Below are 26,092 nucleotides of genomic sequence, written 5' to 3'. Positions count from 1 at the left end.
ATTGTTCGCCTGTGGGCATGGATAAGTGTTGTGGATATGTGGTGATGGTCCAATGGCTCTAAGTGAGCCTGTTTCCAGGAATCCTGTTTTGTAAGCCTGTTTTGCTTTGTGGACACCCTGCAAATGCCAAATTGACCCTGTCAAGAGAACGTCTGGAAAAACACAAAGAAACGTCCCCCTGCGGGAAATGCAGGAAGTGCTTTCTTTCTTTTGTTCACCCTTCCAGTCGAGAAGCCCTATCGTCCAGTGAGGAATGCCTACTTTCCAAAGGAGACGACAGAGTGACATGTCCGCTGACGGGCGACGTATTACGTCTCCCGGAGACGTACAGACGTAGACGTATCGGACGCCTACTGCGCATGCGTGAAAACTACCGATACGTACAGGCGCTGGAGACGTACTCCGGAGACGTATGCCGCGTGACGTCCAGCTTGCCGTAATCTCGCGAGATCTCACGAGATTTCAGCAGCCAAGCCAAGCGCCGATGGGGTGGTGCTACGAGTGCTTGTAGAGTGCTGCTGTGCGCAACGGGCCACATAGTTCTCCCGTTTTCACATTGGCGTCATCAAATGCTGTAATACCCTTGCCCCGGCCGTGCCAAGAAAACATCATGCGCAAGCGTTTCAGTGTGGCGGACGACCAGCAAGTAGCTCAAGATCGCCACCATCCTGTACACTGTACAGCGCAGGGAGAAGGCGCCGTCGAAAGAAGTTGCAACGATTTCTAGGGATCCGCCGACGGCGAACGAGCGCTCGCTCCGCTGCGCAATAAGGGCGTTCGCAAAGGCCTTTGCAAGCCATCCAGCGTCAGAAAAAAAAAAAAAAAAAAAAAAAAAAAAAATTCTGGTAAGTCACTACTCACTACCTTCTCTGTTCAGACGATCGGACTGGACAGCGGACTGTCCGAGCGGAACAATTAGTTATCATATGTGACGAAAACGGCACTTTCGAGTAGCTCGGAATGGCAGTGACTCGGCGCCTGCCGATCGCGTGCGCTCCGAGTAGGAGTGATGGTGGATGATGCTTTCCCACAATACATACGGCCCGCCCGTCTGAACACCGCCTAGTCGATTGCTGGGGAATAGCAGCGCAAAGTAAAAAGCCACTTAGGTTGTGCGAATTAGATACATGATATTTCAGCATTTTTGCTAAGCATGGCTCGAGTTGCATAATATAATACACGTCGTGTAGCTGCTTTTGTTTACATGTGCATGTAAATGTGCACAGCCACCAGGAGCCACAATAAATGAAAATTGTTTGCAAGATGATTTAATTTATCTTCTCAGACAATTGTCTGGCACCATTAACTAACAGCACATGCTGAATGCAGTGCCAAAGCCAAATACTGCAAGAGGTCATTTATTTTATTATTATTTTTTTTTTTGCCCCAAGCTTATGAACTTGTGTCCCTGTGTCAGCACGTGAAATGAAGTGCGCCAATATTTTATGCTGTTGGACAAAACATTCAGGCACTGGAAGTCCTATTAGCATTTACAAGTCGCAGAGGCTGAACTGGTTTGCTCATTGTGTTATAAAAACACCTGAAACTTAAAAAAGGATCCTTGTTAAGGACCATTGCATTGAATGAAGGCAACAGTGTCTGCGTCGTGGCACTTTTCTAGTGTCCTGGCGCAACTTTCAGCTGCACAATTACATCCTGTATTATGTTGGCAAGTTAATTACCAATCATCTGTGTCTCATATGGTTATTCCCTTTCAGATGAAAATGAGCCTGCAAGTGCCTGAATGACATGGTGCCCAGAGAGACTCATGATGATGAAAGCAATCATTACAACTCCCAGAATAGTAAGCGACAACACTTCTTATATTACTTTCTTCAATGTTCTTGTTGAACACGTTACAGCTATTTACAAAGCACTGCAATGCTCAGTCTTGATTCTCTTACTGCTGTGTACAAGGTCTAGCCAGAGTGCTAAAGTAAGTTCGTGCATGTTGTTATGCACCGGAAAACAGCCCAAGATCTCATGGCTGCAGAAATAATTATTTCTTTCATTTGTTTGCTTGCTTCCATGGCACAGCCACAAGTCTGCACAGTGTGGAGCCGCTGCTGTCAACACCAAGCCTGCAGTCAGTGCCCCTGAGGGGTGAGGACATATTTACGTTATTTTGAGCAGCACCAATTTGTAAAAAGTTTTATTTATCTCAATGCCTTAGCAACTTACTGTAGTTTAAAACTCAAAACTGCTTAGTACAACTGCACTAGAACCTAGTTGTTAGCTTTTGCATTCATGCCAAATCTATGCACGGACCAGCAGCAGCAACAGTGCATTATACAAAATGCAATGGTCTATGAAAGCAGCGATAAATGAAATAAATGAGTAGGAAAACAAATTATTCACAAATTTTCATGTTCATGGTGCACACTCATGAGACCATCGCAATGCTTTGTGTATTGTTATGCTTGTCTCAGACTGTTTTGAACCTACACTCCATTTGGTGGCATGACTGAGTCTTCGGTTTGAGGGAAGAATGACATTTCGAAGATGAGAGAACAAAAACAATAAAATTTGATTGCACTTCTCCAGACTTATGTACATACTTCAAAGGTCTTAACAGCAAAAGGTCAAAAGCAAGTTCATAGCAATGATAGACTATTGAGCCTCTTGCCCAGGGCCAGTATTTTTTTACTCCACAAGAAGCCTTTAAACAATCAATCCAGCCCTCTCACAGAACTTTGGCCAATAAAACACGGCACATCTCTCTGGGTCAATCAGCCAGTCAATCAAACAGTATTGGTAAGCAATGTTCTTGCAGTCATACCTTGGGAACAGGCGAGGAGACATAGAAACTTCCTTTTTCACTTCGATAGCATTGCAATAGTCGAACAAGGAGTCTGTCTGCCAGAAAAACACAGGGCATGTCTGATGTCACATACAGCGGATCAAAACAGCATCTGTAGAACTCAACTAATGGATCAGTGTAATGGTTTTATGGCCATGTCCCTTCTCCCAAACAGCCACCGTATCTTCCTGTGTGGTGTGCCCTCAGGCACCCCTCTCCAGAATGTATTCATCATCGGGCAAAGCGTGGGAAGTTCCCACATGCTTTTTCTTTTTGCGGCTTCACACTTTTGTGTGATGTTTGCCTGGACGTGTGATGCATTTCCAGCTCTTAGGTCATTGCACCATGACCTAAGAGCATAATGTGCATAATCAATGCAAAAGCTCAGAAGTAATATTTTATAGAGACATTTCTACTGCAATTACCCATTTGGTGAATTTTATTTATCCTCAAGAAAAGGATGGCAAAATTATATTGTTTACTCCACCCTCCACTGTGGTCTTAATGCATTGGTTGATGTGAAAAAATGATTCAATTTGTTTTCAATGTGCATCAGAAGGAGCGTTCACTGACATAAAATAACATCAAATACCATGGAAAATCTTTTGCATATGCCAGCAACAGGCAAGTCCTAGTACAGATTGCTGTTTAACGTGACACTTAGTATTCTCTGCGAGCCTACAATTGTAATGTTCCGGCTCTCATTGCTGACAGCACGATTAAAAAGAAAATTTCTTTCTGGGAAAATAACTAGCGTTGTCTTTGAACAATTTATATTAAGTTTGTTTGATTGAAGCCACAACAATAATGTTAACAGGAAGGCTTTGCTTTGCTTTGTCAACGTGTCTGCATCTGTGCCGGTCATAATAGAACAGTTATCTGCATGTGGTGGTGGCAAAACTAATAAATATCCAACAGGCGCAAGATAGGTGTCAACTTATCTGCAAAGATGTCGGCCTGGAGTCCTTGGACATGGGCGACATCAGCTAGTCGGATTAGACCTAGCAGAGTTTCAGGGCGTGAGCTCGACAGTAGTTTCCCAAAATTATTTTTTGTCTCTCGATTTATATTTTAGATTTCTGAACACGCCCATATCATATGTACCAGATCCACCCTATATATGTATGACAAATTTAATGGATATGTTGATGTGGGCAATGATGTCTTTGATGAACACTTTCAACAACAGTGGCCAAAGCAGGCATCCTTGTGAAACACTGTTAGTGACTGTTAGATCGTTCAAATGGTGATTACTCAGGCATGCTATTTGTGTTTATTCTCCTCTCCTTCGGGGCAAGTGCCAAGGGATATACCCTACAACCTGTGTGCAATTCTGTTCACAACTATATAATCACACCAGGTAGATTGCTACAATGAGAATTCACTGCCTTTTCTTTTCCTTTCTTTTTTTTTTTTCATGAAATTCTAGTTTAAGATTCGTAATTATCAAAATACTCAATTGCTTGTCCATGAACCTTTTGTACTTGCTATATACCATGGCCTTTTTACCCGCCGTGGGTATGTGCCATTACCACTAAAGACAGTCATCAATGGGTCTGATACATAGGTCAGGGGTGGAAGCAGGCTCAAGCATTTTGAAGCAGCTTTAGGAGCAGCGAGACAAAAGTTTTGGAGCAGCTTTGGAGCAATGAGACGAGTTTTGGAGCATTTGAATTATGTTTTGAAGCAGGTTCCTAAGGTCCAATGCCTCTGATGATTGTAGTAATTGTTTTTCTCTTTCTGACAGAAAAAGATGAGCTCTTCTTTTTTACGCAAGTTCAATGCCTCTCCAACTTCGCACTCATTTCTGACAAGACAACGGCCAACAACTTGGAACAGACTAGCAGCAAACAAAATGCTTGCTGGTGTGCTTTATAACTGAACACCTAGTGTGACCTTGTGACCTAACGCAGTTGCCTATTCTGACCTGACAGATTCAAATGTCGAGTTTACCACTTCAATGCACTCAAGCAATGCCACTAATTTGGAGCTCAGATTAATGGGCATGACATTTCTGCTCTCTATCTTGTGCATATCCCGTTTTGATCCTATGCCTGTGCTGATAAATTCCTGAGCAGTGGTCAGTAGTGCCTTCAGGAAATGTAGATAGCACTGAAGGGTAGCCTTAGCATTTTTACTTCACTACCTCCTTCCAATAGTTTTATCATTTGCTTGAGCAATGCTGGGGCTCATTTTTTAAATCTTGGCAATAGGCCCTGTATGGCTTTCCAACACTCTTGAGACGCTTCCTAGTGAGTGACATCTTTGGTGTACCAACCCATAACGATTCAAGTATGATTTTGTCTGCCGTAGGCCCGACAAGCTTGTTACTGAAAAAGAGGCTCGATAAGTGCCTGCTTGTTCTTAGACCACAACCATTAGAATAACTCATGTGGTTTTTCCAGTCGGACAAGTTTCCTTCCGAACAACTCGCAGTAGTTTGCGCCTATCTGCTTCGCTTGCTGCTCTTGCTTCTCCCTCCACCGGCGATTCAAAAAGCTGAGAGGAGGTGCTACGGCACATGCACAGTGCATTTTTTTTGCAATTATCTCCAATCGCCAGTGACTCATATTAAATTTACTTGCAAACAAATATTTATTATGCCACATGCTTCCTCCCCTTACAAAAATTTCGTTTGTATTAAGGCCAGTGCTAGATGCGTTATATCTTTGCCACTGGTGCAAAGACATTGTTTGCGTGTTGCACTAAATTTGATGGTAGAACATTAAAACAGCCAGTTTGGAGCAGTTTTGGAGCAATATTGCATTTTGGAGCAGGATAGAGCAGGAAAAGCAGTTTGGGAGCAGAATGGAGCAAATGGAGCGGCAATTCCACCCTCGATAGGTGCATTCACAAGAGGAGACTGCTGCACTTCTGTGCCATGATATAGGGGTATGCCATATGCCCAGACATTTCATGAATAATCATGTGCGTAGTTATTCACTGCAATACCAGCTGGAGAGCAATATTAAACAACCTCCAGCTTTCTCATAACAGCTTTAATTTTACAGTAATTTCTGTGAACACTGCACCTTTTCATTCCAGGAAGGCAGAAGAATACAACACGGATTTTTTATGCAGCACATGGTGAAGAACACTGCCCCGTGTGAAGATGGACATGTGAAGATCAGCTGGTGAAATCTTGGCAATCAGTTGACAAGATGCTGATTGCGCTGATGAAAGAATGAAAGTTATTTATGTTGGCACTATATCACATTGCAGATAGCACCAGTTTATTTTGTCCAAAACTCTCTCGACCATGTTCACTTTGCCAAATAAATCCCAAATACATTTTTGCAACACAAATGCTGTCGGTGTGTTTCTGTTCTTGCATTTTATGGTGCATAAGTAGCTAAGGCTACAGTTTTGCAAATACAGGTCCAAAATTATCTGCAAAGGGCATTACACTAATTTTAAATTGCATATTTTAAGAAATATTTGCACTGTTAGAATTGTAAACATATGCAATGACTCGAAAAAAAAAAATATATGTGCTCTCTCAAGTGAGCCTCAGCTACAACGTTGAAAACACTGTTAGTGGCCTGTGGTCACCACTTCACCAAAAGAAATTCAAAATGTCCCGTCACATAGTGGTAATTGCTAAAAGCATATCATAGGTCAGTGTTTCTCAAATAAGGGCTCACGAAGTGATTTTCAGGGTCCACGAAACCCACAGCTGCAAAAAAAAGAAAAGAAGAATATGCGTGATAGCTTTGGCCTGACTAGACACAGTTTTGCAGGGTTAAAATCTAGGAGATCCAAAGGTGACTTTAGTTTATGAAAAAAAAAAAAAGAGTGCAGAAACAGAGGGAGAGGGCATCTGCGGCATTCGTTGATGCCAACGTTGGTAAAACTCGAGCTCTGGCTACACTACTGGATGGGGCTACAATGCAAAGCGTCTCGGGCATGACGACAACATGACAGCTCAATGAGAGTACAATTAACTCAGTAGTGTACAGAAAACTCTGAATAATGACTCTACCAGCACATGCGATCAATGAATATATGAGCTGTAAATTAGCGGCATGAAGTGAAAAACCATAAAATGGCATCATCACTTTTTGCATCTGGTAGCACAGGTTCTCGCTGAAGCCGTCAGACGGCCTGACAAAGACAAGCTGTCGTGGTTCGCCAAAGCAGATGGCACTTCACACATACAGACACTTTTATAACTCAGATGCCACCTTTCCTTAATCTAGACAATACACAAATGCACACACAACCGTTTGGGTGAAACACTAGAGATGGCCCACGCAGCACAACTCAAGTGCAGCGTTCAGACTGGTGGTCTAGTGCATATTTGCAGTCACAAGCATCTCGTGCCACTAACAATTCGAAGTTAGCATTGGGAACAAGTGAAGCCGTTGGTCCGGAGCGTAGCTGTCGGGTGTTCACCGGTAGACGGTCACGCAGTCAAAGGAGCATGGGAGACAACGCCGAACCAAAGTCATCGCGTCCTTTCAGTTCGCCAAGTAGCGAGATGGCAAACCGAAGCTGTCATATCGCTGCACACTCAGGCAAAAACCCCTGCATTTGAACACGAACACTATCACACGCCACCCTAAACGCCACCACGCACACACCATGTCATGTTGAACACTGTGAGACGAGAACAACGAGAAAGTAGTCATGCACTGCTGCAATCAATCGAGATAAATATTGCAGCATCTCGCATAAAAAAAAAAAATTCATAAAGCTGCATCTCGGCATAACAGCATCAACAAATGAACAGCATAAATCTTTGGGTAGCATTGTTGCATGCAGTGATGCTCATCTCGGAAATGGAGTAACTGTTCTAGAAAACACGGACAACAGAAACAGAAGTGGACATGGACGCACATAGGCTCACAACTGTATTTTACTAACCGAAAGAGGACATATGTACAGCAAGCAAAAGTATAGCGTTGAGCATGCGGTTTTGTGCACTTTATATGTGTCATCTTTACTTAGTAAATCCAGTTGTGAGTCTGCAAGCCTCCTGTCCACTTGTTTCTGATGTCCAAGTTTCCTAGTGCATTTACCCTATTTACAAGATATGCACCACTGCATGCTGCAATTATTGCTGTAAGGAATACAGAGATGAATTCTGTGACTGTTGACAAATGCCTCAACTATGAAGGTCACTGCTTGCCATGCTTGTCTATATTTTACTGAGAAAGTAAGCCTAAAAAAAAAAAAAATGTTCCAAATTTTTTGACCGCAGGACGTAGGCCGACACTTATGTCTGAAAAGGCACAAGGTACTGACTAACTGAGGCAGACACAAGACAAAGTACATAGGCACATGACAACTGTACAAAGACGTTCGGCAGTTCATTGCGCAACTTTATACATGCGCCCTACCTGTTACCATCTCAAAGTTTGGTTCTTGAAATAGTCAATAAAAGCAAAATCCCGTGCTATGCTGCCAAACCCTTCCTCTACAGCTTTCCTAACACTGCTCATTGCCTTGTTGAAGGCAACATGATGAGGCTGCAGTACGGCACCTCCAAACAGCTTGTAGAGTAGAGGCCATCGGGGGTAGGCTGCATCACTATAGATCACATATTTATGACCCATGGTGATCTTCTGCAGGTTCTCAAAGTGCACCGTCTCCTTGAAGATCCCTAAAAGATAGCAAGAATTAAAAATATAACCAATGTGGGTCTACACAGGTGCCTCTGTTCTTTTTGTATAATGAGATGTAATTACAGTTGCCAGTTTTTAGATACAATTTTTTCCTACAAATTTATAAAATGCCACATGCTAACACAATCTTGCATCACATACTTAAGTGCCACGTTTCTTTACAGATGAAAAGCTGTTTTTCATGAGGTGGGTCATTGAGTACCCTTTCCCAAAAACCAACTCAAAAAATATAAAAGTACTTGTGGAATTTTCGCAGCAGAGATGTTAGGCTTTAATTTGGAAATGGACTCCCCTGAATATGAAAAACATATTACAGCTAGTTACTGCAATGAAGACATGACTGAACAGGCTTACCTGCATCGTGACGCCTGCCTTTAAATGGCCCACTGGCAGACTATGGCATTGGTACACATTAGTGCCTGATATTTCTGCACAGGCTCCACTTGTGCCCAGAGAAGTCCTCCCTTTGAGCCACAGAGGGTCGACAAATTTGCCTTGCTGTGCCATGATGAAGCCCCAGCAGTTGAGCACGGGGGCCTTCCTTTGCATGCACCGCCTGAGGAGGAAAAATTGAAGCGGCTGCAAGCAACGATCGCTTATAGAGTCCCTATAAAGTGGTCATGAGAAAATAATCTTTCAGTGTGCACCTTCTTTACTGTGCCGTAGCATAATACTTATTGCATTGCTTTTGGAAGAGTTCACTAGCGTTACCTCGTACAGGCCCATCAATTTTAAGGTGAAAATCTTTAATGGCTCATACTGTCGGCATTCGTTTGTTTGGTCACACTATAGCTGTCAATCAAATGACGTCATGATGATGCCATCAGAAAAAATTTAAATCCTGTTTCCGCTGGGAGCCGAACCTCTATCCCTCGCATCCCCATCCGAGCGCTTTAGCCAACTGTGCAACGCTCGGGATCGTGAAACACACATCAAAATTCTCCTTGTCTACAGTAGCGATGACAATGAAGTTGGAATTAGCAGTGATGACATTAGCAATGATAATGACTGTGCATTTAATTCATAATGATGAGAGCAAACGTGATGCATTGTGTGCACCAGCAACGCTTAGATTTTCACATTTCTGCAGTGTAGATTCCGCAGTGCTCCCGGATTTTTTCAACACTATCATCGACACTTGATTATTATTTTTTTTTTTTTTCAAAGCAAGCGAAATTCAGAAACCTACACTAGTTATTTTCTTCTTCTTCTTCTTTTTTTTTTTTTTTTTTTTTTGTAATTGAAAGACCATATATACATCTCACTTTTGCAAACGGTTTGACACAGTAAGGATATAAATAAAGACCAGGAATTTCACAGAAATCATGTGCCAAATCAAAAATGAGCCAGATTCTACTGATGTGCAGATGGAAATGAGCCAAATCTATTTTATTCTTGACAGCTTTCTTTCTCAGCTTTAGCATGATAGGGTGGACTACTGCAAGTGTAAATTCAATTATTGCTTCTCCATAGCTACTTCCTTATCACTGTCTAGGATATGAAGAGATCACACGAAAATCTGAAGCCAGAAGATAAAAACACTGGGAACATAGGCCTGCAGCAGACGAAGCAGTTTGTGCATAAAGCTCGCAAAATAGCTTATAAAAGACTACATTTAGTTTAGCCTGTTGGCAGCGGCTTTCTGCATTTAGCAACATAAGCAAATAGCCGAAACTGGCAAGAAACGACAATATTTGCCGCTGTCTTGTCGCTTTGCATCCTATGTGCATCTACCATTCCCCGGCAATACAATGGTGCACCGAATTAAAATAGCTCTTCATTAAACACATTCCAACTAATTTCTACCAATAGAAAATAGCCTCACATCTTTGCTTGAAGCAGAAGCCCACTAAGCAGTTATTTGCTCACTTTAGAGCAAATCAGTGCTGCTGATTGTGTGACAATGAATACTACAACTCTTCATCAGCTGTATTCACAATATGATCATTTACAGGTATTATTTTCACAAAGAGACCAGAAACGACTCTGAAACAAATTTCATTCAAAGTAGGGTCAAATATAGATTTTCATATCGATAAGGGCCAAATCCAAAATTGCTTACATTGTTTAAATTATTGCATAAAATTTTATGAAATTTCTGTGTTGAGTATTTCTAATACATGAAGCAAATTAAAAAATAACTTGTGCTGGTAAAAACCTTTTGCGTATTTCTCAGTTTTTGTTTCCGTGGACTTCCCTAATTTAATCAAAAAAAATATTGACTTGTAAGTGTGCTAGTGTTTATGTTGATGACCTTATGCTGTGCTAGTAGGCAAGATAGAAAAGCAGCATAGCACTGGTTGCATTCGGGACGTTAAACAGTTTCACTAAATTTGATGTCGACAAGAGAGCACCTTCCCGAAGCTCTACAACCGAGTTGGAGAGCAGGGGTATATATATATATATATATATATATGCCTTTGCACAAGTGTGCCTAAGTTAATTGACGTAAAAAAAAAAAAAAAAATGAATGATTACAGCAGACGTTCGGTGACTGATGTTTTACAGTAGCCAAAACTGCTCGCCTGCTAGAAACGACACAACGCCGTTACGCGCCAGAGAGCATTGGCCCCATGCAATCATCCCTAGGAGCATGAGCGCTGGTGCCTTTCGACTACAAAATGATAGGGTTTTGACGTAGTTATATCGAGTAGAAGGCTCGGTAGCGTTCATGCACACATGGAAGCTGATGGGGATGATGTGCAATGAGTAGCGCGAGAGTGCGTAGCAGTGTGCACGCGGGATGATACGACATCCCGCCCCGCTTCTCACAAGGAATTTATCTCTTTAATTCCGCTTGAAAGCGGTCGCACAAGTGTTAGACTGTTTTGATAAGCTCTGAACCTCAGGATTAGCGCTAATTCGCATTCAAAGATGACTACTGAAACGCCACAGCCAGTCAGCTTTGCTTTACATGTTTCGGCGGGCATATTTATTTGACACAGAAAGCACTGCTATCAATAATTTGGCTTGTAACCGTCAAGCCACCACAGCCACCACACCATGCGCTACTTACCTCGGAGAATCGCTGAAGAGCTTGCAGATCAAGCCACTTGTCATACCGTAGAGTAGATGACCGAAGTAAAAGTCGAGCTGTGCCAAGGTGCCTCGGAGCTAGAGACTCTCTTTCTAGAATCTAAAAATCCCGTTGAACACTGTGTTGTTGTTGGCGCCGATGTTGAAGGGTACCACGCTCACGTAAGTTCCTTCGAGGCTTTGGAATATCGCGCTCCCGTTGAAATCTATGCATGTCTTCAATTTCATCCCATGATAGGGTGCTTAAAAGCTGCCTGTCGTGAAGGGTGAAGGATGCTGTCGGCATGATGTAACGTAACGTGGGCAGGTTGCACCGATAGCAGGAGCAAATTCTAGCACACGACCGAACACCAGCAAACACGAGCAGTTGTTTCCTTCCTCCATGTGAGCACCAAAACAAACGGATTTAATGCAACTAGGCTTGGATTGTTCAGGCTTGCTGCAGGTGGCAAAGTGGTTAAAAGTGAGCTCAAATTAATAATTATTCAAAACACAGCTAATACGTCAACATGATGACTTCGGGGGATCTGCATGTGACATTTTTGTGACATTATTTGAAGTATTTATTACAAATAACTTCTATCTTTTTTTTTTATTGGATAACCATCATCATCATCTGCATGTACGTCTAGCGATACGTCTTACGTATGGGCGATACGTACAGCTAAAACGTGTTTTGCCCGGTGTCAGCCGAATACGTCTACATCAATTTTCACGCATGCGCAGTAGGCGTCCGATACGTCTACGTCTGTACGTCTCCGGGAGACGTAATACGTCTCCGGTAAGCTAAATCTCTCTTCTGTCAGCTGCTGCGAATTTGAGCCACTGCGTTTTTTGCTAGTACGGCAGGTTTTGCACACCCAAACGTCTCTTTTTTGCGGGCCCATCGTACTGAACGTATTTGGAGCGATACCTGAGCAGTTCTGTCCCAAATGATACGGCTCTTTACAGTCCATGCATCTCATAAAACGGCCGTCATCCGGCAATGTATTCTGACAGACAATACACTCCTCGCCCTTATCCATATCAATGCAGCAAAGTTCAGAAATAACACTCAGCAGTCGGTGGCATGAAAAAAGAAAGTAACAAAGGAACCTCTTAAAAACACATGGGTATCAGCGTTCGTTAGGCGGTGGGCGCGCTAACCGGACGGAAGCAGTTGCAGTTCCCGAAGTCCCGCCGCAGCACCGATACCGCTGCCGACTTGTGCAAAAGGAGGAGCAGGGGCGGAGCAGGCACTTTTCCGTTGGGAGATATCTAGCAGTGCACAGCTCTCACGCGCACCAACGTAAACCAGGGTGACCGGCGTGCAGGACAACTCTCAAAGAATGAAGCGGTGGGCGCTGTTACGACCGTGCATCCGCATTTGCGCGCTCTATTGTTCGCCTGTGGGCATGGATAAGTGTTGTGGATATGTGGTGATGGTCCAATGGCTCTAAGTGAGCCTGTTTCCAGGAATCCTGTTTTGTAAGCCTGTTTTGCTTTGTGGACACCCTGCAAATGCCAAATTGACCCTGTCAAGAGAACGTCTGGAAAAACACAAAGAAACGTCCCCCTGCGGAAAATGCAGGAAGTGCTTTCTTTCTTTTGTTCACCCTTCCAGTCGAGAAGCCCTATCGTCCAGTGAGGAATGCCTACTTTCCAAAGGAGACGACAGAGTGACATGTCCGCTGACGTGCAGGACAAGAAAGGAGCATGACGCATACAGCCATTAAGTGATTTCCCAGGAATGCAGGAAAGATTTGCAATTGTCGAAAACGGACAATGCTGGGAGCGTATGCGGCGCCCACGTGCACTTGGGTTTCTGAGAAGTAAACCCACTTGTCAGAACCAGCCTGTGGTTTCTTTGCTGAAGAATAGAAATGTACCTCCTCTCCTCGCCGTTCCCAAGCTTTTCCCGCCAACAAGTGATCACGCCCAACGAATTAATGCCGGACCAGTCAGTGCTTCAGACCATCAGTGCAGTGATGTGTTCGATTGGATGCCGATATCTGAGGGGCGTGCCCTGGATTTGGTTGGTCAGCATCTTCAGAGAGGGGCTGGACATAGGGGGTTTTAAGGACGCTGCAGAGCACGAAATGTCGCTCTGGGCCCTGGGTAAACGGCTCATCCAGTCGCTTCTCGCTATGAACTCTATACGTTTGCCATTTTGTTAATATACCCTTCTTTTTCATGTAAATAGTCCTGTAAATAAGTTTTCCCAAAGTGCCATTAAACCTGCTTGTACATATTGTACCAACGTCGAAGATTCAATCCTTCATCAACCCCGAGTCTCTGCACGCTACCAAGTGAAGGCCGGGTCGACATAGCCCCAGCGTCACGACAGCGCGCTCACCGGACGAAGCAGTTGCAGTTCCCGAAGTCCCGCCGCAGCACCGATACCGCTGCCGACTTGTGCAAAAGGACGAGCAGGGGCGGAGCAGGCACTTTTCCGTTGGGAGATATATCTAGCAGTGCACAGCTCTCACGCGCACCAACGTAAACCAGGGTGACCGGCGTGCAGGACAACTCTCAAAGAATGAAGCGGTGGGCGCGCTCACCGAACGAAGCAGTTGCAGTTCCCGAAGTCCCGCCGCAGCACCGATACCGCTGCCGACTTGTGCAAAAGGACGAGCAGGGGCGGAGCAGGCACTTTTCCGTTGGGAGATATCTAGCAGTTATAATAATAATAATAATAATAATAATAATAATAATAATAATAATAATAATAATAATAATAATAATAATAATAATAATAATAATAATAATAATAATAATAATAATAATAATAATAATAATAATAATAATCAATCTTTATCTAATGTGCGCAGGAACAACCATGTGGTCTTCGTGCTGCAGCACAAATAAAAAAAAATAAGAAAATGAAAATGCACACACAAGTTTTACACACACAGATAGAACACAAAAGAAGAAATCAATTGCACATGAAATGAAACTGAGACGAAAAGTGTCACGAAAAGAAAAAAATCAATGAGTAGCATGTCTTTTATACACAGTAAGAGAATTGTTGAGCACATCATAAAATAAAAAAAATGATAGAGAGGAAAAAACAACAACAAATAACTGACGTTGATTATAGTAGTGTAGAAATATACATAAAATAAACAACCATTACAGGCTCAACAAGTGCATGGTACCTAAAACACAGGCCAGAAATACAGGAAAATACAATAAAGAAATGGAATTGAACGCGGGACAGTAAGATTCGAAATATAAAGTTTAAAGTTAAAATATAAATCAGAAACGGATAAAATCAGTTCAATATACAGACAGCATTGAACAGGAGAAAAAGCAGAAAGTGAAGTAAATACAATATTTTAGGCTAGAAAGTGGGAGTTATATGTGATAAAGTACTATTTAGAAAACAACGCTACGAACATCCAATATAAATGAACAGAGCAAGTTTTGGAAGATATCAAGGTGAGGGCAAAAAGAGCTAAATAACCACTGCATTCTTCCCAGAGGGGAACGGGAATGAAGAGACGGAGAAACTTTAAATGGTCTGAATTCCCTCATGCTCTTTGCGCAAACGCGCAGTAGGATGTACTCTTAATAGCTGAGGGCACATAATGTGGCCATGAAGGAGTTTGTACAGAAAAATGTATCTACTCTGGCACGACGGCAGTTAAGAAAAGGAAGATTTAGTGGGGTACTCCTGGTGGAGCGAGAGGAGGAAGTTGGGCAACGAAAGCGACATCGAAATATATTCGCAATTTTTTTTTTTTTTGCTGTACTCTGTCATATGTAACACCGAGGTACTTTAGCACACCTGAGGTATCACATTATGCCAGTAAGTTAGTGGGATGTTAACTTGGTGAGCCTGATTAGAAATGGGGAAAACTAACAAGCACATTTATGTAGAGTAAATAACTATAGACACCTATTTTTGGTGGCAATTTTCTTCTTGTTAATGATGCGTAATTACTGTATATCAATCCGCACGTAGTTTTCGTTTACGACCGCTAAATAATTTAACACTGAATTTTCTTTTCTCACCAGTTTCGGTTTCGTTATCCGAGAGATGGCTGTGACGTCAATATGTCTTGATGTTTGGCATGAAAAAAACAGCGATATAATTGGTCATTCTTCACTTGTAATGACTCCTGTCATAGAGGCAGGCTGGCTTTATTGTTATAGTGAATTCAAATGACACAGCAATGATTATATCGCTGTATTTTTATCCCTCGCCTAAACTTGGCTGTGACGTCGCAATCATCGCTCGGCTGTTGAAACCGAAATCGAAACAGATGAGAAACGAAATTCGATTATAAATTATTCAGCAGTCGTAGGCGAATGTGACGTGGTGATCCGTGTACAGTAATGTCCTAGACATCATTACAAATGATAAAACACGGACCCAAAAATGAGGTGTCTTGGTCAAGGGCACCTATAGTATGACTGCAACACCCTGTAAAGGGAATATAAGTCATCCACTGCTGCAAAGAAAGCGATGTCATCAGCATACGCGTATCTACACATCAGGAGTTGTCGGAATAGAACTCAGTAAGAGACTGGAAGAGAATCTCACCTTGGGCCACCCCTCGTGTTTGTCGCAATTTAGGTGAAATACTTAGATGGCATCCTCGAGGCACTGCAGATGAAGTTATATGATATTAGGAAGATAGTGAGAGACCGGAAGGCGTGGCGTGACATGGTCCATAGGGTCACGAAGAGTCGGACACGACTGAACGACTAAACTGAAACTGAGGTGAAATACCCCACGTTGACATCAGTAACATTTCCTGTCAGTCAGGAATGGTGACACCTAAGCAACAAAGTAACCTGGCAAGCCTAGAATTTTCAGTCTACGCAGCAGGGGCCTATGTTCAACACTGCCGTACGCATTATGGATGTCCAGAGTAACAAGTGCAGCATATTGGTGATGACGGCGGGCTAATCGGACACGGCTTTCTAAAGCAGTATGCGCACACCATATTGAGCAGCCCGGCCTAAAACTAATTTGACAGGAACTCTGCATTCCACCTTTCTGTGATGAGGGGCATGAGTCGGACATGCAGCACACGTCCCACCAATTTCACCAGATTCTAAGCTAAAGAAATCGGTCTAATATTATCTAATACTAACCCTTCATGTTGCTTTTCTTTTTAAGAACAGGGACAACTTTTGATAAACGCCAAACATCCGGAATTCATGGGGTCCTAAAATAGTAATTTACAAGCTTCAGTAAATCACTGGGTGATTCGTCAAAAATTAGTTTAATCATCCCAGAGGTGACCCAGTCGGGGTCAGGAGCTCACAATTTGGGGAGCTGATAAGTAGAGACATTAACAAAGTCGTCATACTGATTACCTATTGTGAGGGCACGGGGAACAACCGCTGAAAAGCGACGCTCCAGACCTCTACGTGTTTCTTCTAATGACTCCATTTGACCGAGTTCTTCTCCTCCATCTTATCTCTTCCCTTCTTTTGTGGCTCGAAGCAACTAGTCGCCAGGGTTACGGCGCATGCCATAACCACTACTGCGTATACATCGCTGACTAGCCTAGTGTAGCTTTCACTACTACTCCTTCAGTTAACAGAAGAAACAACATTTTAGAGCCATAAGACGAAGAATGACAAGACAAAGCATGGAGTGACATGGTTGTGTCACCTAATTTCGAATATGGATTAATGTTATAGACAAGTAGAGCTTCATTTGCACACAGGCATAAATAACGACAGTTTCCGATTACTCCTTCTACACTCGCCAAAATTTTACTGATCGCGACAAAGCAATAAATCGCATGCCAATTTTCGCAGCGCAATGTACGTTCACATGTAACACAAAACGGGCCGTGAGGTGGGGCCCGCTGTGGGTCCAATGTGGACAGCCAATGCGGGGTCGTTGTTGGACTGGTGGAACTTAGCAGAACAGCGAACTTGGCGAGCTTGTGAAAGGTTTAGCGTAATGAACAGTGCAAAAGAGCCAGGACGAGGAAAGAACAGACATACGAAGCGCCGTGTGTCTATGTTCCCTCGCTGGCCCTACACTGCCCCGATGCGGGCATACCCGATAACGAAAGTCGGTTATGTGTTTATTAGCCCTTGCAGTCCCGCATACGACCCATGTGGGTTCCACAGGGTCCAGCCCATTTGAACTCGCCCACATATGTTCCTCAAAGCGGGTCTTTGTAGGCAGCTACCCCAGCCTCAGTTGCCCATGTGATCAAGACCCGAAGCGTTCCACCAACTTGTGGTATAGTACATGCATGGGCAAACAAAAGCGGGGCCCGCTTCGGTGGGCTACCTATGTATGGTTCGTTGTCGGTCCCGCGTCGTCCGATGTGGGCAGCACACCAGATATTTTCTGGCACTCTACCAGGGAGGTGCGGACTGCCAGCAATATGCCACTGTTGGGACTCCGCCATCCACATTGCATCGGCGATAATGGAACTAGTGCGAACGGCCCATATGTGGTGCTTGCGTCTGTTAGCAGGCGAAATGCATTTTCAAAACTCAATTTGTGTCTTTAAAAAGAGTTATTTTAGAGCACCACTGATGTGTATCAATGTGAGAGTTAGAAGGTAGATGTATATTGTAGTAGAGTAGGATGCATCCCTACAAGTGTGTGGCCACTTTGCGCAATTTGCGTGGCATGCGAAAGTGAACACGTATATAATTTTATGCAATGAAGTAAAGAATGTTAAATTCATTATATCAACACCTACAATCGCAACTTAGTGAGCCCCAACGCGGTGGCCGGCTCAGTGGTCAGGACGCTTGACTGCTGATCCCAAGGACGCAGGTTTGATCACGGCCACCGGCAGCTGCTTTCCTATTCTATCACTCAGATTAGTTGAGAAATTTTACTCATCGTTTCATACCCCGACTAGGAAGAGGAAATCGTGGCAGGAGAGGAGAAAACCACAGATGACAAATGCGATGCGATCCAGCGTCAGCTGTCAGACGACAAATTCGCATTTTTAATTTTCTTGTGTGTGGTTTTGTGGAAGCTCTAAGGTTAAAACTGCCTTTTAGAGCGTTAGCTTTACTGCGGCGATCATTTGCGGGTTGCACGTTATTCCTGGACCCAGTACCTCATGAGTTCCACAGATGGAGCCACGAGCTTGTGCGCCGCATGTTTAATCTCGCGCTGGGCAGCAAATATCGTCTTCATCATAGTGCCTAGGCACGAGAGCTCTATACTACAGCAGAAACCTCTCACAGCTTGTGTAAAAAAAAACAAAAAAACTGCAACACATTTTTGCCCTGTAGAGTAAACATCGTCGTCTTAATGAAATTCCATCTGCGTCGTTCACTTAACGTAGGTAAATTCTCCATACATAGACATCTCGCTGAAGACAGAGACCGCATCCGTGCCAGACAGGCGAGCATCGAACAAGCCAGACTAGCCCGTTGCAGAGAAGCTTACCAAGCGCGGAGGCGAGACAAGATCGAAGCGGAAAAGCGACTGCGGTTCACTCGTGAAAGCTTTTATGCTTGGGCACAGCAAGCTGGAACGTGCACATCATCATTCAAAAATTTGCTCTTATAAAAAAAAGAGCGCCTCAAATCGTGAAATTTCTCTAAATTCCTACTTCTGCCGATGCATGCACGAACTTAATCCGCAATCAAACCATCCGATACTCGGCACATAAAGTCCTCATCCCATATTCAATCAACTATGTCATAAAACCAATCAGTTAATTTTGGCGTGTCCGTCTTTACTGAAATCTTTGAAAACTCCCTTCTAGCATCTGTCAATTGCTGCCCGTCTCTTCGACAATCAACCGCAGAGCGCGCATGTGCCCATTTATTCCCCGAGGGCAACTGCCAACGTCAATTTCATGGGTATTTAACGAAGAATGCGCTCAGTGCATTTTAGTAGAATGAAGCTGAGCCCTCTTAGCAAGTCGTACAACGTAACATCCCATATGAGTCCACAAGGATGTGTGGTGTAAGGGAAGCGTCAAGTGCGTTAGTGCTTTAATTCGCACTTCAAAGCTGTAACTGTTCGTGCCGACCACACTCAATATATCAACGAGATGACTGACCGGAGATGAAGGGGAGGCTATTAGAACGCATCTCGTTCGCAGGGGAACCCGGACTGCCAGGTCCACCGCATACATGAGCTCAGATTATTTGGCGATACTCTAGATGAGAGTCTATAGGGACACTACAACGGTCGCACAGGCCGATAGGGACCTGTCATCGCAGCAAGAAGGCTGCAGGCTCGTGACGGTTCGCTCACTATATGCCGTCTCGTGGACGTGGCAGTACCCAAATGTCCTACCGTGGGCTGAACTGGTTCGCTTTAACGTTCGCAGGTGTAGCCTCCGCTACGTGGTCTGTGGTCGCCGTCACTTGTGGGCCGCGTGTTATACACCCGTGGTGGAGCCCGCTTGTTTCAAGCCGTAAACGGCTTCTCGCTGGTGTGAGTTTGGCGTATCGCGTGGACGCGTCAGTTCTTAGCAGGCACGCCTTGAGGTCAATCCATGCCTACAAGGGTGAACAAGAAGCCTCATCCGAGCCGAGGTAGCCCTAACCTGGTAGGGCAGGGCTAGGTGGCGTGACCTCATGCCTGTGCTTCCTCCTCTGCACAATAATTGATCTAGGCATTTTGTCAGGATTATGGGGTTCGGGCTAAACCCCAGTGAAAGCGAAGCAGAACACTACAGCGACAAGCGCAGCCACAGCTATTCTGTTCCACCGCTGGTAGAGGGCTGGAAGCTCGCAACACCTCGTTTGGTTTTCTCTTCACTTTGATTGCAAGCGTTCTCCAGAGCTCTGTGCACCACAGCTTTGTCTGAAACCCCGTCTCGGCTGCTCTATTCCACAAGCGACTGGGCGTAGTGCATGTAGTACCGGGGTTTAGCGGACGTGACAAACTTCCTGCATGTCCGAGTCGACGTCAATGGTGTAATATGCAGTCGACAATCAAAATAATCTTCCAGTTCAGATTTTTCTGACATTTTGGTAGTATTGCTTCAAACTTCTTCTTCGTTTCCTTCGTCGTCTTCTTCCCCGACCTCCCCATAATACATTCAGGGTTTGGCTTCCATAGAACCCTGTCTAACTGCCGCCGTGGGTATGTGCAATTTGCTCTCAGGAAACAATAACACGTATTCCCATTTCACAGAGGCCAGAACAACAAACCTCCTACTCACGAAAATGCATACAAAGCCCAACAGAAGAAAGTAAGTAAATGAGTGCTTCTCGGTGTGATCAATCCCACTTGTCGGTATTTGTTATTCTCCAAAAGCACAACCATACTTATAAAAAATTATTTGGTCACTTGTACACAACACGGTCTACTGAAATGGTGAAAACCTAAATGAAGTGACCAAGCGTGAAAAATAAAAACACAAATATCAAACCATTGCAAAAGGGAAAACAAAAAAGTTTTTCAGAGGTGCTTTGTTTTTTGCCTCACAAGTCAGACAGCCGGAGGTGAATGGACTTGCCCAAGACTACAGTGGAACTCAGGACGTGAACTTGCGAAAGATCGCTCACAGCAGTGACAGTTAACCTGTATAAGTACGTCTGTTTAGGCATGTTGGTTATAGCGCATTAACTTAAACCCTCGTATGAATACGATAATACGAATCATTTGCAAACTTAGATACTCGTAACTAGATGTGCCCCTGAAAGGGCGCTGCGGAGTTTAAAGTGTCTTTTCCAAGCATACACCCCTAAGAAAGCTGGGTGCTATACCTCCAGCAGCCAAGGCGGACCGCCCAAGCTATTACGAAACTCGTCGCCTCCCACCATCTTCCCAAAAGTGGAATGCCGCTTCCTGCTCTCAAATTGCCCCATCTCCTTTTCTATTTCACCGCTCCCATAAATGTGGAGACTCTCTCGACTTTGCCCCCTTCCAACGGAAGCAGGTGCGTTGCGTAAAGCGACGGCGCGAATCTGGGGAACGAGCTATAGAGTTCGCGCTCTAAAAATCCAGCCCTTTGAAGCAAAGACGGCCGTCTAAAGAGTGATTACAAACACCGATTCTAGCAGCACGCCAGCTAATTACTGCTTTAGTTGTTCCCCATGTACATGACAAACAAAAAAGTACAACAGACGTAGAAGGAGTTTCTTCTTCCTCCAGAATGTCCGTGCCGCGGACGGAGAAGGTAGTGAAGGATGAAGCGCAGTGTGTCTCGTGAACGCGTGGTGACACGTATCGCAAACGGACCCGTCGCATAAGAGCCCGAGGAGCCCGTGCGCACGGTCGTTCTAGTCTCGTTCTCGCGCGCAGCTCGGTCGGTCTGTCGGCGCCCTGCTTCTTGGAACGTAGCTCCTGCCCCGAAGATGGCCAAGCTCCCGACTCTGCTGCTCCTGGTCGTGGCGGCGGCGGCGGCGGCGGCGGCCGCTGATGCGCCGACTGCGGCGCAGCCTGCGGGTGGGCCCACGCACGACGGCAGTGGCGGCGGACTGCACCGGGCCGGGCTGGCGCAGGCTGGCGAGGCTCCCGGAGCCCTAACGGGGGCACTCCCTCCTGGCCAGCGACACAGCGCAGCCAGCCTGTCAGCTCTGGCGGCGCAGGGGGCTCGAGGCGGTAAGCGCGACGACTACGAGGAAGAGTACGACGATGACGACGACGAAATCATGGACATGTCGGGCGCAGCGAGGCTCAAGAGGGATGAGCACATGGACAAGCTGCAGCCGTTCCTGAGGGACATCGAGAAGCTCTACTCGCGAGGTTTTCGACGCTCGCACGTGCTGCGCAGCAAGAAGGCTCACGACGGCTGGGCGGACATTGTCCACATCCAGCACCATGAAGACCAACAGCTCTTGGCCCCTGACGTCCAAGACAGGAACGCCACCGTGAATGGAGAGCCGCAACCGAACGTCTTCCTGGCAGGCCGCAAGCAGGTCAACATCTCGGCTCTACCCTACCTACTCAAACAACCCACGCTGACTGTTCAAGCCAGGGACCTCAGCCACGACGACAAGGTGTCGTTCTACATGTCCGTGGCGTTCGAAGACCAGGTGGCGTTCCATTGGTACCTGAACGGCCGCCCGCTCGAGGAGTACGACAGCATGCAGATCCTGGACATGAACACAATCGTCGACGCCGGGAACAAGAGCACCCATTCCCGAGTCTCGCAGATCGAAATAGAGCATCTCCTCAAGCTGCCCACAAGCACCGGCAAGTACGAGATCAACTGCACGGCTACCGTTGACTACACTCAGTACAGCCTGAAGTACATAATCGAGCCCCAGCTAACCGACGACTGTCCACCAGCGAACTGCTACGACCGTCACGCCATCTGTCGGAACGGCAAATGCGTCTGCGACTCCCCCTACCCGGTCAGGCTCAGTTCCGTGCACACCACCTGTCGCACAGAGTCGTTCCTGGAGACCCCTTGCCACCATCACGAACAGTGCCAGTACACGACGAACAACAGCGAGTGCCTCGAGCAGGGATGGTGCGCCTGCAAGAGGACCTTCGGGCGAACGCCGCAGCATGTATGCGTCAAGAAGACAGGCGTCAACGCGCGATGCGACACCGACAGCCAGTGTGCAATGTACAATGCCACCTGCATCCTCAGCCATTGCACCTGCAACTCCGACTCCATGGAAGAAAATGACCACTGCATCGTCGTGAGCCGCTCGGTGAACCACCTCCACTCGGCCACCGCTGCCATCAAGCCTCGTCTGGCCGTCGTAGCTCTCGCAGCAGCCGTCGCCCTCGGTGGATTCTGTGGTCTGCTTGCCTCGTGAGCCTGCATCCCCACGCTCAGGAAATAAATTCCCTCTGAAAGTAGTTTCGAGTACTCTCTTGCCGGCAAGCCAGATAGCTTGCGCGCTACCACCGAGCAGCTGCAGCTTCTTGGCAGATATGCATCATTTTGCAGAAGCTAGTTGGAGGTGCTGTACAATGCACATATGTGATGAGAGGTTACGACAGCTGAGAGCACACAAAGGCGTAATACAGCAGCACCATTTATTTTAAAGCTCGCGGCATGCTAAGTATAGACAATTGCTGCGGACGAGCCTTACTTTAGACAGCACCTCAGTGCCCCGAGTACCACGGCTGCGGTAAGTAGAAAGCTGCCTTTATAAAATTCGTCATAGCGGCCGTGCGCAACATGGCATAGCGCCTCTTTGTTGAACACCGACATCTCGAACAGGTGTGACTGCGCAACTTCGCTCCGAGCTATAAAAGGGGTCTCTGAATACGTGTTCCACACAGGTTTATACGCACCACACACACATGTCCCGCACCATCAGCAGCATCGCCTCGAACCGAGGTCCAACCATGTGAGCCCCACTCGTCGCAGTTCCTTCAACGCTGTGACCCACTGGCCGGTCTTTACTGTGCTAACCTTAACAGCGCGGCTAGAACGACAAGCAGCGCCATCGGGGAGTGACTCACTCCCTTGCCGTATGGCAGTATGTTGGCTTCCAAATGCTCGGCCAAATTGACGCAGCGGTCATTGAGCTCCTTCTTATGGCTAAAGCAAGTGCAGTGATTTAGGATGCACGTGGCATCGTAGTCAGCGCACTCCTCTTCCGAGTTGCAGCGCGAACGCGCCCCGACCTTTGGCACACACTTGTGCCCTTCAGTACGACCGTAGCCCTTGAGACAAGCACACCAGCCGTGACTGGTGCATTCGCTGTGTTCGGTGGTGTTTAGGCACTGTTCATCATACATGCAGGGTGTCTCCAGGTACGCCTCGCTGCGGCACGTCACGTGCTTGGACAGAAGGCGAACCTTGTAGTAGCCATCGCAGACGCACGTCGAGTCTTTGCAGACGGCCATGCGTTCGGCGCACTCGGTGCCGGTATCCTGGCACGCGTCGCTCAGTGGCATGGTCACGTCCAGATGCACCGTGGCCAGGTCGTAGTCGGTGAGCGTGGTGCAGTTGAACGTGTACACACCGGTCATGGTGGGCAACCGCGTCACACTTTTGATTAGCACGCTCGACACGCGCCCCTCTGGCACCGTCTCTTCAGAGAGAGAGTCGTAGTCCTCCAGCGGCTTGCCATTTAGCGTCCAGAAAATGGACACCTGGGACTGGTACGCGACGCTGCAGAACAGCTGCACGCTCTTGCCCATATGCACGTCGTAGATGTTCGGTTTGCCTGAGAAGGGAACAATTGTGCTATAGTGAAGGGGAGGCTCCGGTAAAACTGCTCTGCCGATATATTTGCGTATTTATAAAGCTATAGTGCGCAAGAGCCTAAAGTTTACTCAGCCGTAACCTAGTAAAATGTCCATTCTTGAGACCTTTCGCGAGTTAGAGCAGTATTTTTTTTTTTTTAGTAAGCGAAACCAACCGAATACCTCTGTGTCGAGCAAGGAGCTTTGCATGTTCTAATCAACTACTGGTCGTGCATAAACGAACCCTGTCACTGCACAAAATGACTATGCACTGACGGCACTTTCCCTTCCAGCGAAGAAAGGTCACGCCAACGAAAAGATCGAGGAACTTTCGCCTTCAGCACGCACAGGTGGAACACTCAAACGAACATATGACACAGCACTGTAAGGGATCGCATAATTAACAGCCTGTTTCTTACGCAATATGACATCGACTTTGCGCGAAAAAACACACAAAAACTTGTCCATTACACGAGTTCGAAAGAGCAAACTGCAATGCATGCATACTTTCAAGTACGTTCCACAGTTGAAGGTGAACGAAGAGCGCCTGCAAACGGTGTGAGGTCGTATGCGCGATGTGTACCTTTCTCGAATTTCATGTTCTGCGGCCTGTTCTTGGCGGTGAGAATGGAGCCCCCGACGGGCGACCCCAAGCGGTGGTCGGTTCTGCTCCTCGGCGACCGGGACACCCTACCAGCCAAGCTGCCGAACACCGGCAGATCCTCAATCGGCCGAAATGGCACTCGGCGCCGGTGCAGCAGGCCCGATGAAGGCTGTCGTTCGAGGATGTCCCAGACTGATTTGCGCAGCTCCTCAGAGATGCGCGGGTCGTGCTGCCACGACATGTTCTGCAGGAACTGTGACAGCTCAGCTCTGGGTGCCCGGGCCCAGTGGACTCCGCCCGACGAGGCCATCAACAGCGGCAGGAGGACCGAGAATCGCAGCGACAGCATGGCGCGGACGGGCCGCTGCTGGACACTTTTTCTACCTCTCCGTTAACGCAGCGAGGGCGACGAAGAGTCGACCGGCCGAAGGCGCGCGCGCAATTGCTGCTGGCCCCTTGGTGCCGATCCCGCATGCCAGTGCATGGGCTCGTGACGAATTGTAACTAAAGACGCCTGGGAGACCCTTCTGCGAAGCTCAGACCCAAGAGCCCAAAGAGAAATTGTTCGACTGGCCGAAGATGCCGCCGGAGTCCAAGAACTACCGGCCTGCAACTAAGGCGACTGTCCCATTGGTACCATGTAATGCTGTACAGACAGAAGCAAATGGTTTACGCCTCAAAACGACTCAGTTTGAGAGACGCTGTAGTGGAGGACTCTGGAAGCTGGGGTTCTTTAACGTGTACTGGCAGCACAGCACACGGGAGCCTTGCTTTTCGCCTCCGTCGAAAAGCGGCCGGGATTCGACGCCGCGTCTTTGTGCTAAGCAGTCGGGCGCCCTAACCACTGTATCATCACGGTGGGGCGACATACACAAATGTAGAGAGCGTGGTTTCTTAGCTGAACCGAATGTGCGTAACGCGATGGCTCATATTAGCACAGCTTTTTAATTTGCAGTTAGCTCGCAAGGCGTAGAAGCAAC

At 46.2% G+C, this 26,092-nt stretch overlaps 3 protein-coding genes and 1 long non-coding RNA gene across 5 annotated transcripts; 2 read left to right on the top strand and 2 right to left on the bottom strand.

Moving 5' to 3' along the window:
• Positions 1 to 321: 321 nt before the first annotated feature.
• On the top strand, positions 322 to 6,499 carry LOC146205527 (uncharacterized). Its single transcript, XR_014704203.1, has 3 exons — positions 322 to 1,804; positions 2,038 to 2,103; positions 5,846 to 6,499. It is a non-coding gene; the product is annotated as an uncharacterized LOC146205527 (long non-coding RNA).
• Positions 6,012 to 11,859, bottom strand: LOC146205526 (uncharacterized). 2 transcript variants are annotated; one of them, XR_014704202.1, is made up of 4 exons: positions 11,444 to 11,859; positions 8,782 to 8,983; positions 8,286 to 8,405; positions 6,012 to 7,327 (listed from the first exon to the last, which is right to left on the bottom strand). XR_014704202.1 is itself a non-coding variant. In XM_084590241.1 (3 exons), the coding sequence occupies exons 1-3, from the start codon at positions 11,485 to 11,487 to the stop codon at positions 8,340 to 8,342; spliced, it is 312 nt and encodes a 103-aa protein (XP_084446367.1). In that variant the 5' UTR covers positions 11,488 to 11,859; the 3' UTR covers positions 6,012 to 8,339. The 2 variants fall into 2 exon arrangements, 1 of the variants encoding a protein (XP_084446367.1); XM_084590241.1 differs by having other exon boundaries at positions 6,012 to 8,405.
• A 9,849-nt stretch (positions 11,860 to 21,708) lies between these two features.
• Positions 21,709 to 23,124, top strand: LOC146205525 (uncharacterized). Its single transcript, XM_084607373.1, has one exon. It carries the CDS (start codon positions 21,709 to 21,711, stop codon positions 23,122 to 23,124), a length of 1,416 nt encoding a protein of 471 aa, XP_084463499.1.
• Positions 23,125 to 23,716: 592 nt separating this feature from the next.
• LOC146205524 (uncharacterized) lies at positions 23,717 to 25,461 on the bottom strand. Its single transcript, XM_084607370.1, has 2 exons — positions 25,092 to 25,461; positions 23,717 to 24,489 (listed from the first exon to the last, which is right to left on the bottom strand). The coding sequence occupies exons 1-2, from the start codon at positions 25,459 to 25,461 to the stop codon at positions 23,717 to 23,719; spliced, it is 1,143 nt and encodes a 380-aa protein (XP_084463496.1).
• Between the last annotated feature and the right edge of the window lie 631 nt (positions 25,462 to 26,092).

The sequence above is a fragment of the Amblyomma maculatum genome, chromosome 1 (genome assembly GCF_055883805.1).
Source record: "Amblyomma maculatum isolate TAMU_Amacu chromosome 1, ASM5588380v1, whole genome shotgun sequence".
Classification (NCBI taxonomy): Eukaryota; Metazoa; Arthropoda; class Arachnida; order Ixodida; family Ixodidae; genus Amblyomma; species Amblyomma maculatum.
This window is presented reverse-complemented; position numbering and strand designations above follow the sequence as displayed.

What these genes read in the sequence shown, in the direction of transcription:
- LOC146205526 (XM_084590241.1), bottom strand. Translation starts at nt 11,487, where the DNA reads ATGACAAGTGGCTTGATCTGCAAGCTCTTCAGCGATTCTCCGAG. An exon ending in CTCTTCAGCGATTCTCCGAG is followed by an intron (nt 8,984 to 11,443) that starts GTAAGTAGCGCA and finishes TTTCCTCCTCAG; the next exon opens with GCGGTGCATGCAAAGGAAGG. An exon ending in AGGCAGGCGTCACGATGCAG is followed by an intron (nt 8,406 to 8,781) that starts GTAAGCCTGTTC and finishes GCTATCTTTTAG; the next exon opens with GGATCTTCAAGGAGACGGTG.
- LOC146205525 (XM_084607373.1), top strand. Translation starts at nt 21,709, where the DNA reads ATGGCCAAGCTCCCGACTCTGCTGCTCCTGGTCGTGGCGGCGGCGGCG.
- LOC146205524 (XM_084607370.1), bottom strand. Translation starts at nt 25,461, where the DNA reads ATGCTGTCGCTGCGATTCTCGGTCCTCCTGCCGCTGTTGATGGCCTCG. An exon ending in GAACATGAAATTCGAGAAAG is followed by an intron (nt 24,490 to 25,091) that starts GTACACATCGCG and finishes TTCCCTTCTCAG; the next exon opens with GCAAACCGAACATCTACGAC.